This window comes from Beta vulgaris, chromosome 5, assembly GCF_026745355.1.
Source record: "Beta vulgaris subsp. vulgaris cultivar EL10 chromosome 5, EL10.2, whole genome shotgun sequence".
NCBI classification, from domain to species: Eukaryota; Viridiplantae; Streptophyta; class Magnoliopsida; order Caryophyllales; family Amaranthaceae; genus Beta; species Beta vulgaris.
Genome location: NC_079206.1, coordinates 3632322 through 3656503, shown reverse-complemented (window position 1 = coordinate 3656503; position 24182 = coordinate 3632322). Strand labels below are relative to the sequence as shown.

The window sequence follows — 24182 nt, the reverse complement described above, 5'->3', positions numbered from 1 at the left end:
AATTTGCAAAACCGATCAAACGAGTTAGGCTCCATAGAGTTGATAAATTTTGATTTGGATACTTTCCAATAGATTTAATGATCAACATCCAATTTTACTCCATAATGAAATCTGTTTACTCCGACAAGCTCAAAATCTCTGACAATTGGGAGAAGATAGTACCTTCAATTTGGTACCCGTATATTTAGATGGGTCTGTCACTGCCTTATCTTCTACCCCAAATCTATATCTCTCTTCTCCATTATCTCTAATATATAAAAGATATAGCTATTAATAATATAAAAATAATTTTTTGATATAATATCCATAAAAAATACATAAAAATATTATAAAATTAATTTTTCCATAAAAATTATGTAAAAGCCGAAAAAGAAAATTATTCGTGATTTGGACTAAAAATCAAAATTTTAAAAAATGCGGACCAAAATTTTTTTTTCGGTCTGGACCAAAAATCAAACATTCAAAAAAATTGGACCAAAGTAGGATCCTAATACGTAGGTTCGCCCTTAGGCTCCAAAATCTCATAAACGGATCTGCCTAAGTTCCAACTGCTCCCATGCCATCAGATCGTCGGCGTAGATGATTCCAACAACAACCAAGGAATGAAACAACCTTAAATGGTGTTGATAAACAACACTTACTATATCTAAGTAACTTGTGTTGTCAGTAAAGTTTCTAGTCTATTTGTAAGTTAACAAGTGAAATTAATGAAATGAATTTTGCTTTGTATATTATATTGTGATGTTCAGTATGTGATGTTTTGCAGATTTCAGATTTGATTTCTATGTCCAAAATGGCGCCTAATAAGGAGTATAAAATGAAAGGAAAAGGTGGCAGAAAGTGGAAAAGGGGGAAAAGACTTTGACCCGAATGCTATATTGCAAGAAAACATTTTTTGGTTTAATATTAAGCGTGAAACTGATTTTAATAAAAAATTTGTAGAAATCACAACAAATATGAGGTACCACTGCCATGGCAGCAAATTTGATCTAATTAAGTGGGATGAGAAACTTATGTGTGTTCCACATGAAGATCGTGAAGTTTTTGGAAATGAGGATTTCATGATCCTAAATTTGGCAGTTGAGGGATTATATGAAATACAAGTTTTAGTATTCAAACTTATTTTGTATTGTTTAGCAGTTGGTGTGGGTGGAAATTGGTGGAGGGTTGAAGATTTTGAGGATCATACGGCAATGAATTTTTCAGGCGCTAAACGACTGACCTATGACAGTACTTACGATGACATTCCAACTGATTACAATTTTGACATACTATGTGATTGTGTCCAAAAGTTGTATGAGAGAAATTGGAGCGAAATGGCTGATACTGAGTCCCAATTTAAATCTTTGTGCGTTGTTTTGTGAAACGATGGGGAGTAGCATTATTTTGCATGATATTATCCTTACTTGGTCGACCCAACACGAAGCAGATTCAAATTGTCAAATAAACATATAATTTTGATTCGAAATTGGGATAAAATCTCTAAGACGTATATTTTGTATGGTTTGGGTTTTGTGTGGAATGTTTTGAAAATAAGAGAACTTGAGAGCGATGAGTTAAAGAATAAAGATGAAATTATTGATTGTATTGGAATTCTTCTGTTCCAAAGACTTCTACATTTTTTTCCCGATTTACAAAAATATTGTCTCAAAGATTTATCTCTAAAACTAAATCCAAAAATTGGTCACACTTTTCCACAAAGTAAAAATTTTAAATGGCAATGACTTTAATTACATACCAAAAGAGTGAACAAAGAGAGAATACAAGAGACAATGACTTTAATTACATACAAGAAGAGTGGACAGAGAGAGAATACAAGAAGAGTGGACAGAGAGGGAAGTGAGGTTGAAACAGAAAGAGGTGTTCAGAATCTAGAGAGCTCAAGTAGCTAAAAGAGTGAGGTTAAATTATAGGTTTGTTGATGACATAAAGAAAAGACATGGTATTTGAAGAAAAAGGTACCGTAGAAAGAGGTGTTCGGAATCCAGAGAGCTCAAGTAGCTAAAAGGGTGAGGTTAAATTATAGGTTTGTTGATGACATAAAGAAAAGACATGGTATCTCAAGTAGCTAAAAGAAAACGATACCGTACACAATTAGGAAGCTGGAGAGCCTGCATAAAATAATTTTTTGATATAATATCCATAAAAAATACATAAAAATATTATAAAATTAATTTTTCCATAAAAATTATGTAAAAGCCGAAAAAGAAAATTATTAATAATTTGGACTAAAAATCAAAATTTTAAAAAATGCGGACCTAAATTTTTTTTTCTGTCTGGACCAAAAATCAAACATTAAAAAAATTTGGACCAAAGTAGGATCCTAATACGTAGGTTCGCCCTTAAGCTCCAAGATCTCATAAACGGATTTGCCTAAGTTCCAACTGCTCCCATGCCATCAGATCGTCGGCGTACATGATTCCAACAACAACCAAGGAATGAAACAACCTTAAATGGTGTTGATAAACAACACTTACTATATCTAAGTAACTTGTGTTGTCAGTAAAGTTTCTAGTCTATTTGTAAGTTAACAAGTGAAATTAATGAAATGAATTTTGCTTTGTATATTACATTGTGATGTTCAGTATGTGATGTTTTGCAGATTTCAGATTTGATTTCTGTGTCCAAAATGGCGCCTAAGAAGGAGTATAAAATGAAAGGAAAAGGTGGCAGAAAGTGGAAAAGGGGGAAAAGACTTTGACCCGAATGCTATATTGCAAGAAAACATTTTTTGGTTTAATATTAAGCGTGAAACTGATTTTAATAAAAAATTTGTAGAAATCATAACAAATATGAGGTACCACTGTCATGGCAGCAAATTTGATCTAATTAAGTGGGATGAGAAACTTATGTGTGTTCCACATGAAGATCGTGAAGTTTTTGGAAATGAGGATTTCATGATCCTAAATTTGGCAGTTGAGGGATTATATGAAATACAAGTTTTAGTATTCAAACCTATTTTGTATTGTTTAGCAGTTGGTATGGGTGGAAATTGGTGGAGGGTTGAAGATTTTGAGGATCATACGGCAATGGATTTTTCAGGCGCTAAACGACTGACCTATGACAGTACTTACGATGACATTCCAACTGATTACAATTTTGACATATTATGTGATTGTGTCCAAAAGTTGTACGAGGGAAATTGGAGCGAAATGGCTGATACTGAGTCCCAATTTAAATCTTTGTGTGTTGTTTTATGAAACGATGAGGAGTAGCATTATTTTGCATGACATTACCTTACTTGGTCGACCCAACACGAAGCAAATTCAAATTGTCAAATAAACATATAATTTTGATTCGAAATTGGGATAAAATCTCTAAGACGTATATTTTGTATGGTTTGGGTTTTGTGTGGAATGTTTTGAAAATAAGAGAACTTGAGAGCGATGAGTTAAAGAATAAAGATGAAATTATTGATTGTATTGGAATTCTCCTGTTCCCAAAGATACATTTTTTCTCGATTTACAAAAATGTTGTCTCAAAGATTTATCTCTAAAACTAAATCCAAAAATTGGTCACACTTTTCTGCGAAGTAAAAATTTTAAATGGCAATGACTTTAATTACATACAAGAAGAGTGGACAGAGAGGGAATACAAGAAGAGTGGACAGAGAGGGAAGTGAGGTTGAAACAGAAAGAGGTGTTCAGAATCCAGAGGGCTCAAGTAGCTAAAAGAGGACAGAGAGGGAAGTGATGTTGAAACAGAAAGAGGTGTTCAGAATCTAGAGGGCTCAAGTTAGCTAAAAGAAAAAGATACGGTACAAAATTAGGAAGCTGGAGAGCCTGCATCCCACATAGTTAGTCCCATGAGCCATGGCCCGCAAGCCCAGACCAAACATGGTATCCAACCACAAAAGCATCTCTAGAACTAAAGGAAGGAGGGAGCGAATATAAAAACAAGAAGAGATTCCCTCCCACAAACAATGTGGGACAAACAACAAAATGAGCCAAGGCTTTTCCAAGCCTTAACTCCAACATCCCTCAAAGTGAATTGTGGAAGTATTTGTTAACTCAATCTAATTAGAAAATGGATACTGCACAAGAAAGTGCAAGATACACAAACTAGGCCAAACATGGACACTAGAACGTTATGGACCATTTTTCATGAGACCATTACACACAAGTCCTTGCGAAATCCATCTGCTGGCCCACACGTTGTTTTGCTGTCCCATGACTCGCACAAGCCCATTGTTAATCCGCGTTTTAAGTAAGCTCCACACAAGAAACATGCTAACCCATAATCCAATGCCCAGTGAGAGAAAATACACCCAGCAGCCTCTGAAGCCCTATTCCTTAGCCCACATGTATATATTTTACCTATGTTACTCAGACACGGATTAAGTGTCTACTCGGATACGGGTGTCTAAGTGTCCGACTCGACTATTTTGTAGAAAAAAGTCAAGTTTTTAGTTTAAAATGGAGTATCCAATAAAGTGTCGTGTCGGGCACGACACGATACAATATCCCGTTTTTGAGGTGAATGAAGGTGTCGGAGTGACACTATATTTTACCATACATGATCTTATGTTGTGTTCTTTTCACCCTATTGATCTGAAATTATACGAATTTATTGAAATTGATCTGAAAGTGATACCTCCATCTCATCCTACAATAAGTAAACCCCGCCCTTTAAACTAGTATGTAGGATGAGATGTTTTAATCCACCACACTCCATGGAAAGTATGCATTTTAAGTTTTGGTATTTTCCAAATAAAAAACAGACAAGAAAAACCAGTATGATAGTATCAGTGGTTTAATTTGATCTACTAATTGTCATTTGTAAACAAACGCTCACAACTGATTCATAATCGGATAACCCTGTTGTAGTTAAGTTTGGTGATGGCTTTGTGGTTACTTACGCGAATGTTATAGGAGGGGGGAAAGAATAATCGTTTTCTTTTTCTTTGTACCTTCATAGCTCTTACTAAGTTACTTACCACTTATTATTCCTTTTGTTTCATTTTAATACTTCCTCCGTTTTTTATGAGATGTTACACTTTTCAAATCAAGGACTCCTACGTAATTTTTGGAGAGGAGACAGATAGAGAGAATGAAAAACAAAAGGGTTTCATGTGAACATGTGATAGGAAAGAGATAGAGAGAATTTATTACCCAAAATAAAAGTGTAACATCTAATTTAAAACTTCCTAAAATAAAAAGTGTAACATCTAAAAAGAAACGGAGGAAGTATAAGGATTGCTAGTAGCTTTGTGAAGCTTGTGGCAGATTATAGTGAGTATGCGCGCAAGATCTTCTCCCCCTAGCTTCTCAATGACCGTATCCTCGATCGTCTAGTTTTTTTTTTTTTGGTAAGCAAAGCATCAATCATATCTTAAAAAAGTTCACTACAATCCTCAATAAGTTGAGTTCTACAATAACTAGGGGGGTGGGGATCGTCTATGCTAGTTGGTGTGCTCCTATTGAGGGCTATGTCAAGCTGAATTTTGACGCTCACATCAATAATGATAATGGCGAAGTGGGATTAGGGGTGGTCTGTAGAAATCATCTTGGACAAATTGTAGCGTTGGGTGTTACTCTCGAAGGGGACTCATTGTTGGTTATTAATGCTGTGAAGAATAGTACAATAGGTGCTACTCCTCTTTTTCGTATTTTTTCCGATGTTATTTGCTTAAGGTCCGTTCGTTATCATTTTTGTTTTCAGTTTTTAGTTTTTATAAAAACTAAAAACCAATAACAGGAAATCAAAAAAAGTGATTTTTACTTTTTAGTTGTCAGTTTTCAAAATAATCAGGTTTTCAATAAATTTGACTAACTTTTTATTCATTATAGGACATATATCATATGACTTTGAAAATAAAAAAACAAAAAAAAAACCAAAAAACTACAGCAATACCGAACGAGCCCTTAGCTAGTGGTTTTGTATCTTCTACCTTTTCTTTACTCAGGTAAAACGAGCGGGCAATGTTGTGGCCCATCTGTTAATTAGCTTGTTAGGTGTGCCCCTACGGGGATAAACTTGTATGGTTAGACTCTTTTCCCCAAAGCATTACTATTTTGGGAGTGCTTGATTTAATATAGCTTAATACTTGTTTCCTCTAAAAAAAAAAAATCAATACACTTTTCTTTTTGATATATTTATTTTTTAGGAATATTATCTTAGATAATCTTGACATATAGCGATTTTTCCCAAATAATTCTCACGTTGTCATCTCTATCGCATATAACCTTAAATTTGTAATTTTATCATTCAAGATGACGGAATTACAAATGGCATTAAGTTTGTTTAGTATTTGATGGATTTAGCATCATTTGAGAAGGTGTTGGATGATATTAAATGTAAAAAAGGTGGTTTGGCGCCCAATAAGTGGGGTGCTGCCAACAATAAAGCTCTGGAAAAATATATATCAAAACTAATGAGCATTCTTTTAAATACCCTCAACCACATTTGTAAATGACGCCAAACCCATCCAAAGTCAAACCACGTTTGTAATTCCATCGTGTTTAATGAGAAATTACAAATTTTAGGTTATCTGCGATAGGGTGGCATTGTGGGGTTATTTGGAAACATAATTATATGTTAGGGTTATCTGAGATAATATTCTTTCTTTTTAATCTACACATTATTGTTTTTTTCTATTTTTGATAACATATCTATCTATTTTTTCCTTTTTTTTTTTCATCCATATCATTTATTTTTTATATTTTAATCCACTTTACAGTTTATCTTTTTCATTTTCCAATTTCTTTCTTAATCTTTTCAATTTCTCTCTTATACTTTTATATCTTAGGAGTAAAGAGAGTACACTTTTAGATAGTGACCCACTTATACTTACACAACGTTGGTATGACATTACAGAGATAGTGATCCATTTATGCGCATGACATTGTCCACCGAAAGTGATGAAAGAAATTAATTGGGTGAATGTAAACTATTAGTATTTAAGTAAAATAAAATAGGGAACAAGAATAGGTGGGATTTAAGAATATAAAAAATTGTAATCTTGTGAATAGCAAAACAAACAAACAAAATAAAAAGGCTAGTGTTGCCCTCCAGGCCCTCCACTAAATATTAACCCGTGAGAAACACAGGTGGCCGCTAAATAGAAATAGCGCTAAAGTAGTGGCTCACGGGTGCAATATTCTCTGCATATGCTGTCTGACATAACTTCCCCCATACATACCTTGGGCCCCATGCTCATCCATTTTTTCCAAACCGTTATTAAAGGATGGGTCGGGTTCGAATTGACTCGTTTACTTAAACAGGTTGAGATCTTCAATACTCCACATGTTTAGTTAAATAGGTTGGGGTTTTCAATCCACTAACTCGTTTAATAGCAATTTCCAATTTTTACTTACGGCGACTTGAGTGATAATAAGAAGACAAATTCAATTAAGTACCTTAGATTTAAAGAATTTCGCACTACAAAGAGTACATACATAATAAGAAGACAAATTCAATTACAATACAATTTTTTTTATTGTTCATTTAATTTGAAACTTTGATTTTTTTTGAATGGACGAATAAATTAGTTAGCGAGTCAACCCAACCCAAACTGAGCATCTCTAAGTAAATAGTTTCACTAAGTTAGCTAAAACTATTGTTAGATGGTTAGGTTTGGGTTGAGAATTTTGCAACATATCTATTATCTGAAGCAAAACTATAGAGGAGGAGACACTTTTGTCTAGGCGACTTATATGCGCAACAGGCAGAAGCAATGGCTTGCCTCTATGTGATTATGGAATGGGCTTCTTTCAACAATCTTCAACGAATTTCACTGTTAACATATACCTCCTCTTATATCGCTTGTCTGGACCATTAAAAAAATTAATGATTTTTTCACCAAATACCCCTGATAAATTTTTTTATTCACCAGACACCCCAATTTTTTTTCAAATTCACCATATATCCTTGACTTTCTAAAAAATACATCCAAAATACCCTTAATGACTAACAGCGGCTAACTCTATTAGTCATTAACGTTAATTAACCCTAAAAACCCTAATTAACTCTAAGTCAACCCTAAAAAACTCTAAGTAAACCTAACTCTCTCTTTCCCTAACCCACCCCTAGCCCGACCAACCCCCAACCCCAACCCCACCAGCCCCCCTCACCCTCTCCGGCAACCCTCTAGCTTCCCCTCGATCCCCCGCACCTTCCCCTCCCCTTCCCCACCACCCCCCGCAACCCTAACTCTCTATCTCTCCACCACCCCTTCGAACTCCCCTCCACCGTCGGAAAACTACGAGCCCCCACCCCTTCGAACTTAGTCCGACCCGACGAAAAAGACTTCAAAATCGCAAGCCCCCACCCCTTCGAACTCAGTCAGGCCCGATAAAATTGCGAATCCGGAGCCCCCATCCCCGAACTCAGTTGAACCCCAAACTTAGTTGCTCGAACTCAGTCGCTCGATGTCTCGAATTTTCTTTGACAACAATGGCGGTGGGGCTGGGGTTAGCTTAGGGTTGCCCTGACGAGAGTGAGGCGCGGGGGAGGCGCGGGGGAGATCGGGGGGCTGCATGGGGGAGTGGGATGGTGAGGGTTGTGGAGAAGGGGTGTTGGTGGGGTTGGGGGTTGTGGGGAGGGGGCTGGGGGAGTTAAGGTTAGGTTAGGATTACTTAGGGTTTTTAGGGTTATTTAGGGTTTCTAGGATTACTAGGGTTTAGTTATGATTTTTAGAGTTAATTAGGATTTTTTAGTTAAATAACGCTAATGACTAACGGAGTTAACCGTCGTTAGTCATTAAGGACATCTGTATGTATTTTTTAGAAATTCATGGGTATATGGTGAATTCAGAAATATGTTTGGGGTATCTGGTGAATAAAAAAATTTGTTAGGGGTATTTGAAGAAAAAATCGAAAAATTAAAGAACAATCTACAGTAATCTTCACTTGGTGTATGGTTACTAAAGTTACAAGGCACCTGGTAGCAGATGCAAATTACACAGCGAAGCGATGCACATGAAGTCCATGACACTTTCGCTTGCTGATTTGCATTTGATGTTTTTTCTTAGTCTTGTTTTGTTTATATATACTAGAATTTTTTGCACGCAATGCGTGCTTGAATTTTTTCCGAAACAGAAACTCAATTTTCTTCGGCAGAAGAGTCAAAATTTGAACATTAGACCTACAAAGTATAATTGTTTTTAGTTGTAAAATTTGATTGGTTTAGTTTCTGTCACTTAAATCTCTCACCATTCTTTTTTTTTTTTTTTACTTTTCAAAGTTAAATTCTATGAACAAAATAGAAATTTTATTGAATTTATTTATGATTTCTAATATTATAATTTTTTAGTTGTTTTTTGAATTAAGTACAGTACTTCATAAATTGTAAAGAAAGTGGACACTTTGATTTAAAGTCAATTTTTTCATAGGTTGTAGTTTGTAAGTGAATTTTTAAGTTTTTATAAAGTTTCCTCATTTTAGTGATTTGCATAACATAAATTATGCAATTTTATTATTTTAGTTGACTTCTGAGTGATTGTTATAATTATATTTTTTGGTATTTTTGTTTGAAGCCCCCTTTGATTTGGAGTCCGAATCCTCTAGAGTTTTAGTGAAACTCTACAAGGTAGAGTTGTATCTGAGCCCTACATTTTAAAACCAAAGGTTCATATTGGTGGAAGGGAAAGATTTAGGGGTGGATTTTGATGAGATAAAATAGGGGGGGATTTTGAAAAGAGAATATATGAGCCTTTGATTTTTTATTCAATGGTTGATATTGCTCAAACTCTACCTAGTAGAGTTATTTTACAACTCTAGAGGATCCAAATACTTTGATTTGTAAGTGAAATTGTAATTTAGAATGGAAAGAGGGGTAAAATAGGCATTTCAAAAGAGGATACCATTGCCCCTCCTTCCCTTATATAATAGAGATATATATATAACTAGAGTTTCTTTTTTGTGTAAAGCATGTTGTTAACACTAATTAGAATCCCCCTTCCACCAATATGAACCTTTGGTTTTAAAATGTATGGCTCAGATACAACTCTACCTTGTAGAGTTTCACTAAAACTCTAGAGGATCCGGACTCAACACTAATTAGAATCCTCTAGAGTTTTAGTGAAACTCTACAAGGTAAAGTTGTATTTGAGCCATACATTTTAAAAACAAGGGCTCATATTGGTGGAAGGGAAAGATTTAGGAGTGGATTTTGATGAGATAAAATAGGAGAGATTTTGAAAAGAGAATATATGAGCTATTGATTTTTTATTCAATTATTGATATTTGTTCAAACTCTATCTTGTAGAGTTATTTTACAACTCTAGAGGATCCAAACACAATTAAGTGCATCACGACATGACTTTGCTTTGCAACATTGGACAGATTTCTCTATATGCTAAATTGCTAATGCTACTCATGTAGGTTAGCACAAAATGATTGGACATCCACTAAAATTTTGGGTAAATTTAGTAATTAGTTAACAATGATTTGGAAATGTCTTCTTAGACATGTATTACCACTAAAAATAATAGTTTCTAGAGCCTACATGCTAAAAGTATAAGTATACCAAATATAGACAGTAAACCTGTTGTATAACTTAGATTCCAATTTCACTCAATTAGCCAAATAATATTGCAGTTGCAGGTGATAGTTTGAGTCGTGGAAGCTACAAGTAGTGGGACTTGATTGTGCTCTTCTTTTTCATAGTGGCCTCTGTTTGTTTGCTACTTGATAGTTTATCTTATCCTCACTATTTCGGTAAATCCTTAATTTTTTTATCCATATGAGCCACGAAGGCGGTACAAAGTACAAAGAAGGGGAGGGAGAATTCGAATCTGTGACCTATCGTTCACAGCACCTCAATCTTAACCACTAGGCCAAGACATCCTTGGTTTCGGTAAATCCTTATGGTATTGTATTCAAGCCCATAATTCTGGTTCCTTTGCTTTATACAAACTCTATTTATTTTTTTCATTTTGCAATTCATTTTTCTAACTTCAAAGTTTGCAAAACTGATTTTCCGTTTAACAGGCAGCGGGGACGGATGGGTCCGTAGTCTCAACCAACTTTTGATTTTTTCTAAAAATTTAAGATTGAAAATAGACTTGTGCATGGGTCTGTTTACGGGCTCGATTCGCAGGCTTGAGCAATGGTGGGCTGGACTGTGCACAAGCCCTAGCCCGTGATCAGCGGGTCGTGTCGGGCTGTCGGCCCCTTGAAACTTCCAAATTTTGTCCACGGCTCGGCCCTAGGTCCAAGGGCTTGCGGAGCGGGCTCGTGTCTCTTGCTGGCTTGGCCCTTATTTTATGGTATTTTCTTTGGATTATGAGTAGTTTTATACTAAAAATATAAAGAGAAAGTGTGTTCGGCCCGCGGGCTATATAGGCTGGCTCGTGTTAGGTTGGGCCGGGCTTGAAATAAAATTTATTGACTATGACAAGCCCGCTGCCCACGTATCAGACAATGGGTCGGGCCACACTTGATCGTCCCGCCTGTCGGCCAGGCCCATGCCCACCTCTAGTTGAAAATGTAAAATTTTAAATAAAATAGGTTAATATTTATATTAAGCCCCTTTAAAAATACAACTATATTTTTGGTCCATTCTCAAATATTTTTCTAGTTGCACCCTTGCTCAATGTGACTAGACAAATTCAGGGGAAGATAATAAGCTTTGATTAGCAAAATTAGATTCTGTGATAACATGTTGTAATTAGCAAAAATCAGTTAAAAAAATAGTTACTAGACATTCATGATTCAAACATCCTCATATACTTACTACAAAGAAAGGAAGAAGCTTTGAAGTAATTTGAAGCTTATCTAAATATGATAGCATAAGCTACAAAACTAAACTAATACTTCTAAGGTTCATCAGAGATTAAGTAATCAATTAAAGTTGTGTGCACAACTTCGAAACCAACTGACAATTGTTGGAAGCTAAGAGTACTTTTGTGCACACAACTTTTGCAAGGCAATTTTTTTTTGTCTTAAATCAATTAATTGGATATTCTCTTCTGGCATATGTTAAGAGATGGCTAATTATTAATAACCACCTTACAAAGCCATACACAATTTTCATGATCTACTTGTTAAGATCCAATAATGGTTTATAATCATAAAGATTGGTTGATGAAGTGAGCATATCTAATGTTATATATATATATATATATATATATATTATATATATATATATATATATATATATATATATATATATATATATATATATATATATATATATATATATATATATATATATATATATATATATATGTTATCCTTTAAGGTGATTCCCTATAACTAGTTGCACCATTATGGAGGAGGCCAATTATCTTTTAATTATGATGGGTAAGCCAAATATAAGCAGAACATGTTATGACTTGAAAACTTATACGCTATTTAAGATATTACGTTTTGACATTGATAATAGGGATGCACATAATAAAAAGTTAAGCCGATTTTAAACTTGTTGAGCAAAAATTTTCAAACACGACTCAATTCATAATTTAACTCGAGCTTGAGTAGCTTAAGCATGAATTACAATTTATGGAGAAGAAAGTATATATTTCTAGCTTTTTGCTACTAATTAAGATAATAAAGGTACTTTTTAAATTTATGTTATTATTAATACTTCATAATTTATGATTTCATGTTGATGTAGGCATGTAGGAAATTAAGGATCTCTATTATATAAGGAAAGTGTAGGGGAGCACTAAAAATGGTAAACCCTTTTATACCCTTGAGTAATAAAATACAAATTCACCATTTTTTACCATTATACCCTTTATTAACAAAATATTTACATCATCTTTGATTTATTGATTTCAAAAAATAGAAGAAAAATATACAATAAACTTTATGAACAATTTTTTATATATATTATTACCCAATTAACCTTTTATTTGTTTTCACATGCATCGTGTGCATACAAGACCAGTAGACAATAGCAAATAAGGAAAGGAAAAAGGGGGATTCACATTACCTAAGATACAAGGAAAACAAAGAATTCTGCTACCATCCAAGAAAGATTAAGACATAACTTCTGTCATGACCAGTATGGAAACGATAATACCCCAATAAACTTCCGTGAGCATTTTTTATCTTATAGTATAACAATTCTACACCTTCTTCCTTTTTCTTTCTCTCTATTATATATATACACACACACACAAACACATTACACACTTCAAAATTCATCTTTCTAAACAAGCCAAAACCAAACAACATTTTCGTTAAAAATGCATATAAAAGAGAGTTCTTTAACAATCTTTGAGGTAACAAGAAACACAGTTAAACTACTTTATTAATTAATCTCTCTTTTATATTTCCAGTAAAACATTAATTTGCATTCATTCTAATTAATCTGCATTTTTGCCCAACACTTTTTGTTGTTGTTGTTGTGTTTTCAGGTACAAAAAATGGTTGGAATATTATTTGGTTTAATATTTCTAGTTGGTATGATGAATATAAGAGAAGTAGAAGGAAGAAAATCAAGAGTTATAGATAATTTTGAGTATTCTGCAATAAACTGTAGAAGTCACAGTGCATCTATAACTGATTTTGGAGGAGTTGGTGATGGTTCCACCTCTAACACCAAAGCTTTCATCACAGCCGTTGATCATCTACGCCAGTTTGAATCAGACGGTGGAGCATTACTCTTTGTTCCTGCTGGGAAATGGTTAACTGGTAGCTTCAATGTTACTAGTCACTTCACTCTTTATCTTCACAAAGATGCTGTTCTTTTAGCTTCTCAGGTTTGTTTTTTTCCATCCTTTCTCATTAATCTAATCTTTACTCCATCTGTTTCATAATATGGTGCTTGTTTCCTTTTTACACGGTTTTCAAAATGTACCTTTGACCTTTGATATCTCCAATTTTGTATTTGATAAAAAAATTGATATCATGAAAATATATACATTGAGACGAATCTAACAAGATTTTGCATGAGTATATTTTTTTTTTACATATTAATAAAAATAATATGGTCAAAGATTTTAAAATTTGACCTTAAGAAAGAGAAACAAACACTATATTATGAGACGAGATGGATGGAGTGTAGTTTTTGCATTGTAATTCATAAAATCATTAATGAATAGATTCTCCCATGTCTAAAATTATTTCACATTGATAATATAATTATAATGTAACTTGAACAAAAACTAAGACAATTAGATCTAAAATGAGGTAGTTATTAACCAACTTTACTTACCCTTCACATCTATCCACCTCTCAATCAAAAAGGCTATGTTCTTTTGGACGGAATTAATGGAAATTCAGTTCAGTTAGAGTTCAGACAAATTTAGTTCAGTTAGTTTTCTTACAGTTTTAATTTAGTTTAGTTCAGACAATTCAAGTTCAGTTCGGTTCAATTTAGGTAAATTAAGTTAAGTTCAGTTTAATCCAAAAGAATATCGCCTAATTCAATATTAGTGAGGCGTATGTTGGACCGCATTACGTGTGTAAATGTTTGCTTTGGCTATTTTCTTTTATAGAATTTACCTATCATTTTTGTTCAAAATGAAGTGTTGAAGTGTCCTGCTTTATATCAATGTCAGTAACGAGACACAGGATCTTGAGGTGAAATGAGGATTACAGATAACTGTAACATAGACCAAGGCTATATTTGGAATAAAAATTAAATAAAATGGACGAAAGAAGCATAATCAGATTTCTTGGAAATATTCTAGTGAAGATATTACAATGGTATGAAAATTCTGGAAAACTAGAGATGATATATTGCTTAATGCACATTAGTTGATCCATATTAGTTCTGATGAAGACATCATCCCCTGATTATATGATGCCTGCTTTCTCTGATAACCTCATGATTTTAATTATTTCCTCCCTTTTTTAGCTCAATTTAGATATTTACTTGATCTTGAAATCCTACCACTCAAACTAATCATGCTAAATTAAGATACAATCAACATTAACAGCAATATTGTGATAATGGTAATATGTACTACTAGTATGCTTGGAAAAAAAGTCCTTACTCATATCGTAACAGGACATGAACGAGTGGCCATTGATTGATCCCTTGCCATCGTATGGTCGAGGAAGGGATGCACCTGGTGGACGATATGCCAGCCTAATCTTTGGTACTAACGTCACAGATGTTATAATCACAGGTACTACTCATAACTAACATGTATGGTAATTTGTTATTCATGGAATAAAAAAGTAGATTGGCATGTTTATCCTTACTCGCTCTACCATGGTTCACTGAACAAAGGGTAATAATTTCAATATACGTCATGCTGCGTGGAGAGCAGTTCATGAAGTTAATCAAAACGTTAATATGGGTGAATATGGTACTTGTACCAGGGGAAAATGGCACAATTGATGGTCAAGGTGAAATGTGGTGGCAAAAATTTCACCATAAACAGCTTAAGCACACAAGGCCTTACTTAATAGAGCTCATGTACTCTGATAGTATTCAAATTTCCCACCTCACGCTCATCAATTCTCCTTCATGGAATGTTCATCCTACTTATAGCAGGTTCGATTCTTCAATTACCAGATCTTATTTACAGTCATTTTTCCTGAGTACTGGCTTAATATAATTTCGATGATTTATAATACATTATTGAATCTGATGAAATGGTTATGTAATGACAGCAATATACTAATTCAAGGCATCACAATCAGTGCTCCAGTCAACTCTCCTAACACTGATGGGATTAATCCAGGTATATTAAGTTTCCTTTTCACCAATATTTGAGATTGTGTTATTGTTTTGCTTCCACAAATGGTTGCATACTTCTGCACTTCAGAGGTGCAAAGAAGAAACCAATTCAGGCTTAAATCAATGTCCAGGCCAACTGAGCCACACTTGGCCAGAACTGATCCCCCTAGCAGGTGGGCTGTGAGCTTAATCCCGATCCATCAGTCTGGTTCAAACTGTGTAGTTTAAAATTTTTTGTAAGAAATGTTGAAAAAATCTAATCAGCTTGAAGCGGTAAACCTCTTAAGCCATTTGATATGTGGGCGGGTTTTGGTAGTCCAAACCGCACTCAGGCCTGAACCATGAACCAGCTCGGCCCTAGTGGCAAATTGGCAATCACTAGTACCTAAGTAGGATACTAGGATCCCCTTTTATATTAAGGGTCCAACTAAACACCAAATGGTTTGGTGCAGAATAAGGGGGTGAGAACATAGCACCCCTATTACCAGGTCGGTTGGAGAACAAGGGGGTGACAACATAACACCCTTACTACAATGTTGTAAAGACATGTTTGTTGCACCCCATTGTTCTGTACGAAATCGTTCTGTGTTTATTGTTATTCCTTTATTAAATGGTACTACATGTAGTAGTTTGGATAGTTTCATGGTGTCTTAAATGCCTGTTGTGGTACCTTAGATGGTTGTGATTCATGTGATGGTTGGGAGTTGGGACTTGCAAGCTTCCATACGACCAAACATTGAAACTCTATCCACAACAGAATGTATAGATCCATACTTTTATGCAGACTAATTACATGTGTTTTGCCCTTTTTATGCAGACTCCTGCACAAACACCAGAATTGAAGACTGCTACATTGTCTCTGGGGATGATTGTGTCGCAGTCAAGAGCGGGTGGGACGAGTATGGAATCTCCTACGGCATGCCCACGCAGCAGCTAGTGATCCGTCGTTTGACATGCATTTCTCCAACAAGCGCTGTGATCGCTTTAGGCAGTGAGATGTCCGGTGGAATACAGGATGTCAGAGCAGAGGACATATTAGCCATAAATTCAGAATCAGGTGTGAGAATCAAGACAGGAGTAGGACGAGGAGGTTTTGTGAAGGACATATATGTGAAAGGTTTTACAATGCATACCATGAAATGGGCATTTTGGATGACAGGAAATTATGGTTCACACCCCGATGATAAATATGATCCTAAAGCAATTCCTACCATACAAAACATCAATTACAGAGATATGGTAGCTGATGATGTGAAAATGGCAGCTAGATTAGAAGGAATTTCAGGAGATCCTTTCACAGAAATTTGTATATCAAATGTGACCATTTCATTGGCTGCTAAACCTAAGAAAGTTCAGTGGGCTTGCACTGATGTTGCCGGGATTTCAAGCGATGTCACACCGAAGCCTTGTGACTCGTTGGCCGATCAAGGACCAGATCATAAAATACAATGTCAGTTTCCTGAAGATCGCTTGCCAATCGATGATGTCGAACTCCAAACATGTTCTTACAAGAGAAGATATCTTTGATCATGTTCTTGTTTCTCAAGTTTAAATAGTTGTTTTCTACCATAGGAAATGAAGGATTGTACAAGATTTATGAATATCATATGAAAATTTGGAAAGCTAATTGAAAAGCTACAAAAGTTACTATGAATTTGTCCAAAACATGTAGTATACTAAAAACGAATTTTTTTTTTTGATCCATATGAGCCACGAAGTACAAAGAAGGGGAGGAGGGATGAACCTGTGACCTATCGTTCACAACACCTCAATCTTAACCACTAGGCCAAGACATCCTTGGTTACTAAAAACGAAAATATGAAGGATCAACTATCAAGTCAAACTAATGTCAAAAGAAGACGAAAAAGTAACTTCCTCTATATAAAGATCCACAAATACATATTTAGTGATGGTCCAAGGCAGAATTTTTTTAATATATTAAGGAATTAAGGATGAAAAAAAGCACACATTTCGTGAATTATTTTTTAAAATCATGTCATATCCTTATTACAAGAAGTTTTGGCAACACAACAACTGCGGAAAAAAAGGTATTTGTTATCCTTACAATATCTGAAATATTGCACACATAATACTGAATCTGATAATTATCCAGGATGAGAAATTGTGACAATGCAAGTAGAAATGTATTTAACTTGAGTAAATATACAGAGTGATCAAGAGGTTCCTCACAAGTTATACAATATAAATAAACTAAGATTTACTCATTTAAGTTTTTCAAGAGGTTATATAATCATATCCATACTCTAAAATTCTAGCTATAAAGCACTCCCAATTTTTCCTTATTTTCCTATCTCATTTAACTCTTTTACAAAGGACCAAAGTTAAATACACCATAATCCAGACATTCTGGAATGAAAGAACTGGGTGGCTGAATGTTGACAAACAGCTTCATTTTCCTTAAAAAGACGCTATCTCCTCCAGGAATAAGCAAGGAGTAAAATCTGCAGGAGACTAACTTTTTGTAGCAGAAGCAAAGCAATTTGTCCTTTGATTTTTTTTACCTTAATGAGCTGGATCAGGGTTAAACTTCACTGATTCCTTCCAGATGAGCTCTTTCACATTCTCTTCTGTTAAAGATGTTTGCTCGAAATCAACACGGAAAGGTGCGGAGCAGATAGGCTCGTCATTGATGTCATGAAGGGAGGATAAGTAAGGGTGACAAAGTGCCTCGTCCACTGTGATTACACAGGTTTATTATCAAACAAGATTAATCAAAAGAGTAACCAATTAATTAAGAAAGAATATGTGTTAATAACAGGACATTCTAAATGATTGCAAACAATACCAGTAATGCGTTTGTTGGGATCAAATACGAGCATCTTCTCCAGAAGATCAGTGGCTGCTGGAGACATATTAGGAAACCTTGCTGAGAATTGCTGCTTTGGATACTGTGGGAGCTGTTTCACGTACCTCCTCGCGTGGTTACTTCTCAGAAACCCCAAGCTTGAATCATCTGGTGAACCTATCAACTTTTGGATGACATAATATTTTTCAGTTTGATTACGGAGAAAATGATAAGATAAATGGTACAGTAAACAGCTTTTGTATGACAAAAAATCAACAAAGCAAGAACAAAGTTGCATATCCACTGATCCACTTAGATCCAAGAAACTGAAAATAATTTTCCTATGATCGTTTCTAGGCCATGCACGAAATATAAGGCGTTAATTTCTCATCATCTGCAAGTTGGGGTATGTGTTGGGTTTCATTTGGGTAAAACTCTTAGTTTTTAGCCTAGTTGGCTGAGTCCCTGTGGTTTGGGAGTAAGTTATCTTCCCTACCTTACAAGGGTTGTGCCATCTCTGACGAGTTAATTTTGAGATAATGATTAAAAACCAATCCACGCCATGTATATTAGAAGTGGACAATTATAATTGACAGAAATTACCAGCTGAAGAGAGCACAAATGTCAAGACAACTTCAGAGGATGCCTTCCTCGAGTTAAACCAAGTACTTCAAAATCTTGAGCTCAACTTCCGAGGAATAGAACCTTAACTAGTTGCTACAAGATAGAGAGGGAGGACAGAACATTTACCTCAGTAATAAGCCTCAGCTGGTGAACATAATCTTTGCCAGGGAACAAAGGTTCTCTAGTCATAATTTCACCAAATATACAACCAACAGACCAGACATCAATTGCAGCCGTGTATTCAGAACAGTTAAGGAGCAACTCAGGGGCTCGATACCAGCGAGTTACCACATACTCGGTCATAAAATCTGTCTCAGTGGTGGTCCGAGCTAGCCCGAAGTCTCCGATCTTGAGGTCACAGTTTGCATTTAGAAGTAAGTTGCTGGGTTTTAGATCGCGGTGCAAGACCTTTGCAGAGTGTACATATTTCAATCCACGCAGGAGCTGGTATAAAAAGTACTGCATATAACCAAATATGTTAAGCTTCTGATTTTCAACAACTATTCAATGACAGTAGAAAGTTTAGCTTTTACATAAGCCAATTAATGAACCGCAATAAGGGTGGCTTGGGGAGAAACTTATGCTCTTAAGTTGTATGAGTCGGGATAAACCTGGCAATGGTCATCAGTCAATGATTGGTTAGAGCGAATTATCTGATGAAGATCAGTGTCCATCAGTTCATAGACAATGTACACATCATTAAATGCTTCCTTCTTCGGTGGTCGAATGATATCCTTAATGGCAATAATCTGCATCAAACCAACAAAATTAGTTTCTGATTAGATTTAATAATTGCTCACACTAAGGTAGTGTTCTGTTCAGCTTATTTTTGGCATATTTCAGAAACAAGTAGTTCTGATTAGTTCGATTAAGTTCCAATAAGTTAAAAACTGTTTAGATAAGTCAAGATTAGTTAAAAAGAACACAGGCTAAAAGTTACTAAGACTCTATGGTCACAAATTAGGATGAAGGTATCAATAAAAGAAGGTATTCAACACCAACTTTATGTATATGGCAACAAAAGGAGATTGCATAATATTTAGAAAATTGGAAATTTTTTCGACTAAATTCATAACAAATATAAACTGAAAACAAGCTCACGTTTTCATGATCCATATGACGAAGTAGTTTGATCTCTCTCAGTGTTCTTTTTGCATCTACAATATTGTCAAATGCATTACCAATTTTCTTGATAGCAACCTCCAAGTGTGTATCTGAGTTCACAGCAGCACTGGAAAGAAAGAATTGTGTTAAATTTCTGACATTCGTAATCCCAATCAACAAATATCATTTCCCAACATCAAATAGGCCAAACAAACACCAAGACTTCCCTGTATTAGATGAAGTAATTAACCTTCTTCAAAACTAGGCTTACTCAAGAAATCAGAAGAAATCTAGTCTTAGAGCTTACTCGAATTCGATACTTGCAAGTATCTGTAACAAGCAAACAAATTTAAGCTACTTTTTATCCTTATTCATGTGTGTTTCAGAATAATTAGCAGGCCACTATTAGCAGTTGAGAACCATTTCAAATTCAGCCAACAGCTTGTTTATATGGCTTGTCTGACCAGGTATTATTAGTTGTATCTATATGTCATTTATTAAGATGTTTGATAAAATTAGTTGTTCGTTGTTAGCTGTTTGAGTGCACATACCAACATTTCATCTAAACAAAGCCAATGACAAGTATATTATTTGGCTGTTTGATCACATGAAAATACCAAGTTGAGGATGAGTCCATTACTGAAGATGTGTTCTACACAACTAAATTTGACTTAAGCCCTGTTCTTTTTTCACATTAGAACAATAATATATACCATGTTGAATTATGCCTTGAATTATTTATCTGGCGCTAGGATCAACCTAGCACAAGGGTCCATTACTATATCGGGTCTGTTTTAGTTTCGGGTTTAGGCCTATCTGTTTAGGTTAATTAGTAGGGTACTTAGGTACTATATAAACTCTATTATTAACCTGTGCCTCCGAAATATTCTGTAATTTGTACTCTCTCCTAAATCTAATAAAATTGTTTCTCCTCTGCATGTGGACATAGCTAACACATTGTTAGTGAACCACATTAATTCTTGTGTCGATTGTTCATTGTTATCTATTTCGTTAATTGCATCTGTCACAACATATCATGTAATCACTCTAAATCTCTTAAAACCAATTTTAATCAGTAAAAATCAAAACTTTTAATGTGAAAAAAATTAGATTCAGTAAGTGAAAAAAATTCAGTTTATCAATAAGTTTCACCAAAAGTCAATTTTGATAGGTGAAAATAATAATTTCAATTCAGTATAAACAGGTGAAGAGAACAACGCCTTATCTTAACTTGTTTTCAAAATAAGGAAGTTGAGCATGTTACACTCTGAGAGTCAAATTCTTCAAAGATAACAGCATCTTAGACATTTAGTAATTAGTACTGACGATTGAAGCAACATCAACAACTTTGCTTTCTGCAAAGAAAGCTTAATAACTCAATATAGATAACACTCATCATGATTTTTGAAACCAACCAAACATATGAATCTCCTATATGCAGCTTTATCCCTACAATAACAATTGTATTAGAAAAGTTGTTTCCTTTACACTAATACACTTCACTACCATATTAAGTGAAGAACATTTTATTAAGACTTCTTTAGTTCATCATGATCAAAGCTGAATCTTGCTACATGGAGTATTTTCTTGAAAATGACTTCTTAGAAGAAGAACACATACACAGAACACACCTATGAAAACTCAACTCAAATGTTAGAATCATAATTCATATTCCAACAGTAACATACTAGTATGCTACTACTACTCCTATTTTTCTAGTTGCAACATTTGATTTTTTGGTGAGTGTACTGAAATAATCAAATGTTAGACTGAAAAGATAGAAGTAGTATTTAATTAACACCCGTCAAGACCGTTTCATAAAATTAGGGGCTCTGTGCTAAAATAAATTATAAAGATTAATTTTTTTGGTGAATAGAAAGACGAAAGAATTGTAAATGGGGCTTTTTTTGGAGAATAGGAGAAGAAGAAAAACACCAAATAGAAATTAATCTCTTTATATTAGATTTAGATTTTTTTTTTAGGCAGACAACTAATAAAATTGGACCCCTTATATGTTCGAGCCTGTGCAGTTGCTCATCCTGCATATGGCCTTAGCCGCCTCTGACACCCGTCATGGAGAATAAGTTTATGAGACCACTAAAAAACCACACAAACCTACCAAAATCCAATCATATTTCAATTTACTACCCAGTTAAATTAATACCATAAAATTTGCTAAATAGTACATTAAACCCCAAAAAAACCCACCAAAACCCAGAAAATATATAGGAGTAGAAATACCCATATAACAAATATTGCACTACAACAAAAAAAAAAGTGTCAGGCTCACTTCAAAATAACGAGTCGTGTCACTTTTTTCCACCTCGCCTCTATAGGCAAATGCGAAAATTACGAAATGGAACGAGGAAAAGAGAGGAGTACCAAACAAGGCCAGAAGCACCACGACCAATAGGACGAATAGGAGGAACATATTTAGAAGAAACTTCAAATAAACTGCCGTGCACATTGTATTGTACATATCGACCTCCATGTGTCATAACTCCTTTTATTTTCCCTTCTTGGTTTGCTTCTCCATGTAACGCTTCAAAACAATCCATTTTTTTTGTTTCTTTTCTCTCCCCTCCTTCTCTCTACTTGTGTAGTTGTGTGTGTTTTTTCACTTCTGAGGTAGATACTAATAGATTATAGAAATATAGATAGACTACGATATGATTTTTAGTAAGTAGTAGTGAGAGAAATGTGAGTTTCCAACCAAAAATCAGCACAAAAAGGAAGACAACACCACACCCACACCCCGGGTTTTTCAATTTTTTGACACAAAGAATAAAGAACTTGAACTACTAATAAGTTTTCCTTTTTTCAAAATTCCGTGAAGTGAAAATGGACTTCTTTCTTATTCTTTGGGTTTTTGTTCCACGTGTCACCTTTTCTACGATGTTGACATTTATTTAGGAAGTGATAAATTGTTGTTAAATGGTAAACAATGTTGGAGTATTCAAAACTCAAAAGACTCTAATATGGGTAATGTTGGTATTTCATACAGGTTCATCCCTAACAATTTAGAAGCTCTGGGGCAAATTAACAAAAATGAGCCCTTTTCAAATGTCAATTACATTTTTGATGTATTAATGGTCAAAGTTAACCTAACCGCCCCCTACTCTCTCTTTTCTTTCTAAAACTCTAGCCTCCTCTACCCTTTTGTCAACAGTTTAGGAGATGCCATAGATGATTTCATCCATGGTGAGCGCCATTTCCCCTTTTATCTTCAGTGTTTAGTTTCTTTTCTTGTTTTGTTGAATAAATTAGTATCTCTTTATGAGATTTCTTCAAACTCAGTTATGGGGTTTTTTGTCTCTGTTGTGGAGACTTCTTCTCCCCTACGGGAGTTGTGAGTAGGTCTTTTTTATTTTTAGATATGAGAAATTGTTTTCATTGGTTGAAGTTCGAAATTCAACATGAAGATATTGAAATCTCGGATGCGGTTAACATGACTCGATCAAGAATGATCTTCGAAAACTACGTCAAGCTTCCTCATCAATAGCTGCTTGATTCAGCAAATACAAAGAGGATGCATTGTAATGCTCGACCTGGTTTATTGTAGTTTCTTGGAAGATAAATTTGATTTAACATTTTTATATTGCATCTTATTTTTCTTTAGTAGATGTCGTTTTAGCCTTCAATCAATTATGAAATTTCTCTTTCAAAAAAAATATTAATGATCAAAGTTCGGTGAATATAGGTTTCATAGCTTACATTTTTTTATAAGGTACCCACTGGATTAATAGTTAATTGGTTATACTTTGACCTAGGAAGGTTAGCGGATAAGTTCGATAACGAAGTTCGACAAAAGAGCCTGAAAAGATTTCTACTAATCGGGATTACGGAGTCCGATTGCTTATTATGATACCTTTTTGGAAGCGGAACGGGCCAACGAGTCAAACTCACCGCTATGCCATGACCTATAGGTTTTTTAAGCCATCCGAGTTCGTTTAAGGACCAAAATCAGCATTTTAATTATTTTCGGATTTTATTATTTCCTTAATTTCATATTAGGATTTTGTGTTAAGTATTTAAACATTATTAGGTCATTATTTGGAGGCAGTTT

The 24182-nt window shown here is 34.7% G+C and overlaps 2 protein-coding genes across 2 annotated transcripts; one reads left to right on the top strand and one right to left on the bottom strand.

Annotated features, from left to right (window-relative positions):
- The first annotated feature begins 13016 nt into the window (after positions 1-13016).
- LOC104892252 (probable polygalacturonase) lies at positions 13017-17236 on the top strand. The gene is made up of 6 exons (XM_010678122.4): positions 13017-13171; positions 13307-13651; positions 14905-15025; positions 15222-15396; positions 15516-15586; positions 16400-17236. Exons 1-6 carry the CDS (start codon positions 13136-13138, stop codon positions 17107-17109), a joined length of 1458 nt encoding a protein of 485 aa, XP_010676424.2. The 5' UTR covers positions 13017-13135; the 3' UTR covers positions 17110-17236.
- Positions 17237-17704: 468 nt separating this feature from the next.
- LOC104892250 (mitogen-activated protein kinase 4) lies at positions 17705-22896 on the bottom strand. The gene is made up of 6 exons (XM_010678121.4): positions 22499-22896; positions 20114-20243; positions 19624-19761; positions 19139-19471; positions 18389-18572; positions 17705-18278 (listed from the first exon to the last, which is right to left on the bottom strand). Exons 1-6 carry the CDS (start codon positions 22672-22674, stop codon positions 18106-18108), a joined length of 1134 nt encoding a protein of 377 aa, XP_010676423.2. The 5' UTR covers positions 22675-22896; the 3' UTR covers positions 17705-18105.
- Positions 22897-24182: the final 1286 nt, after the last annotated feature.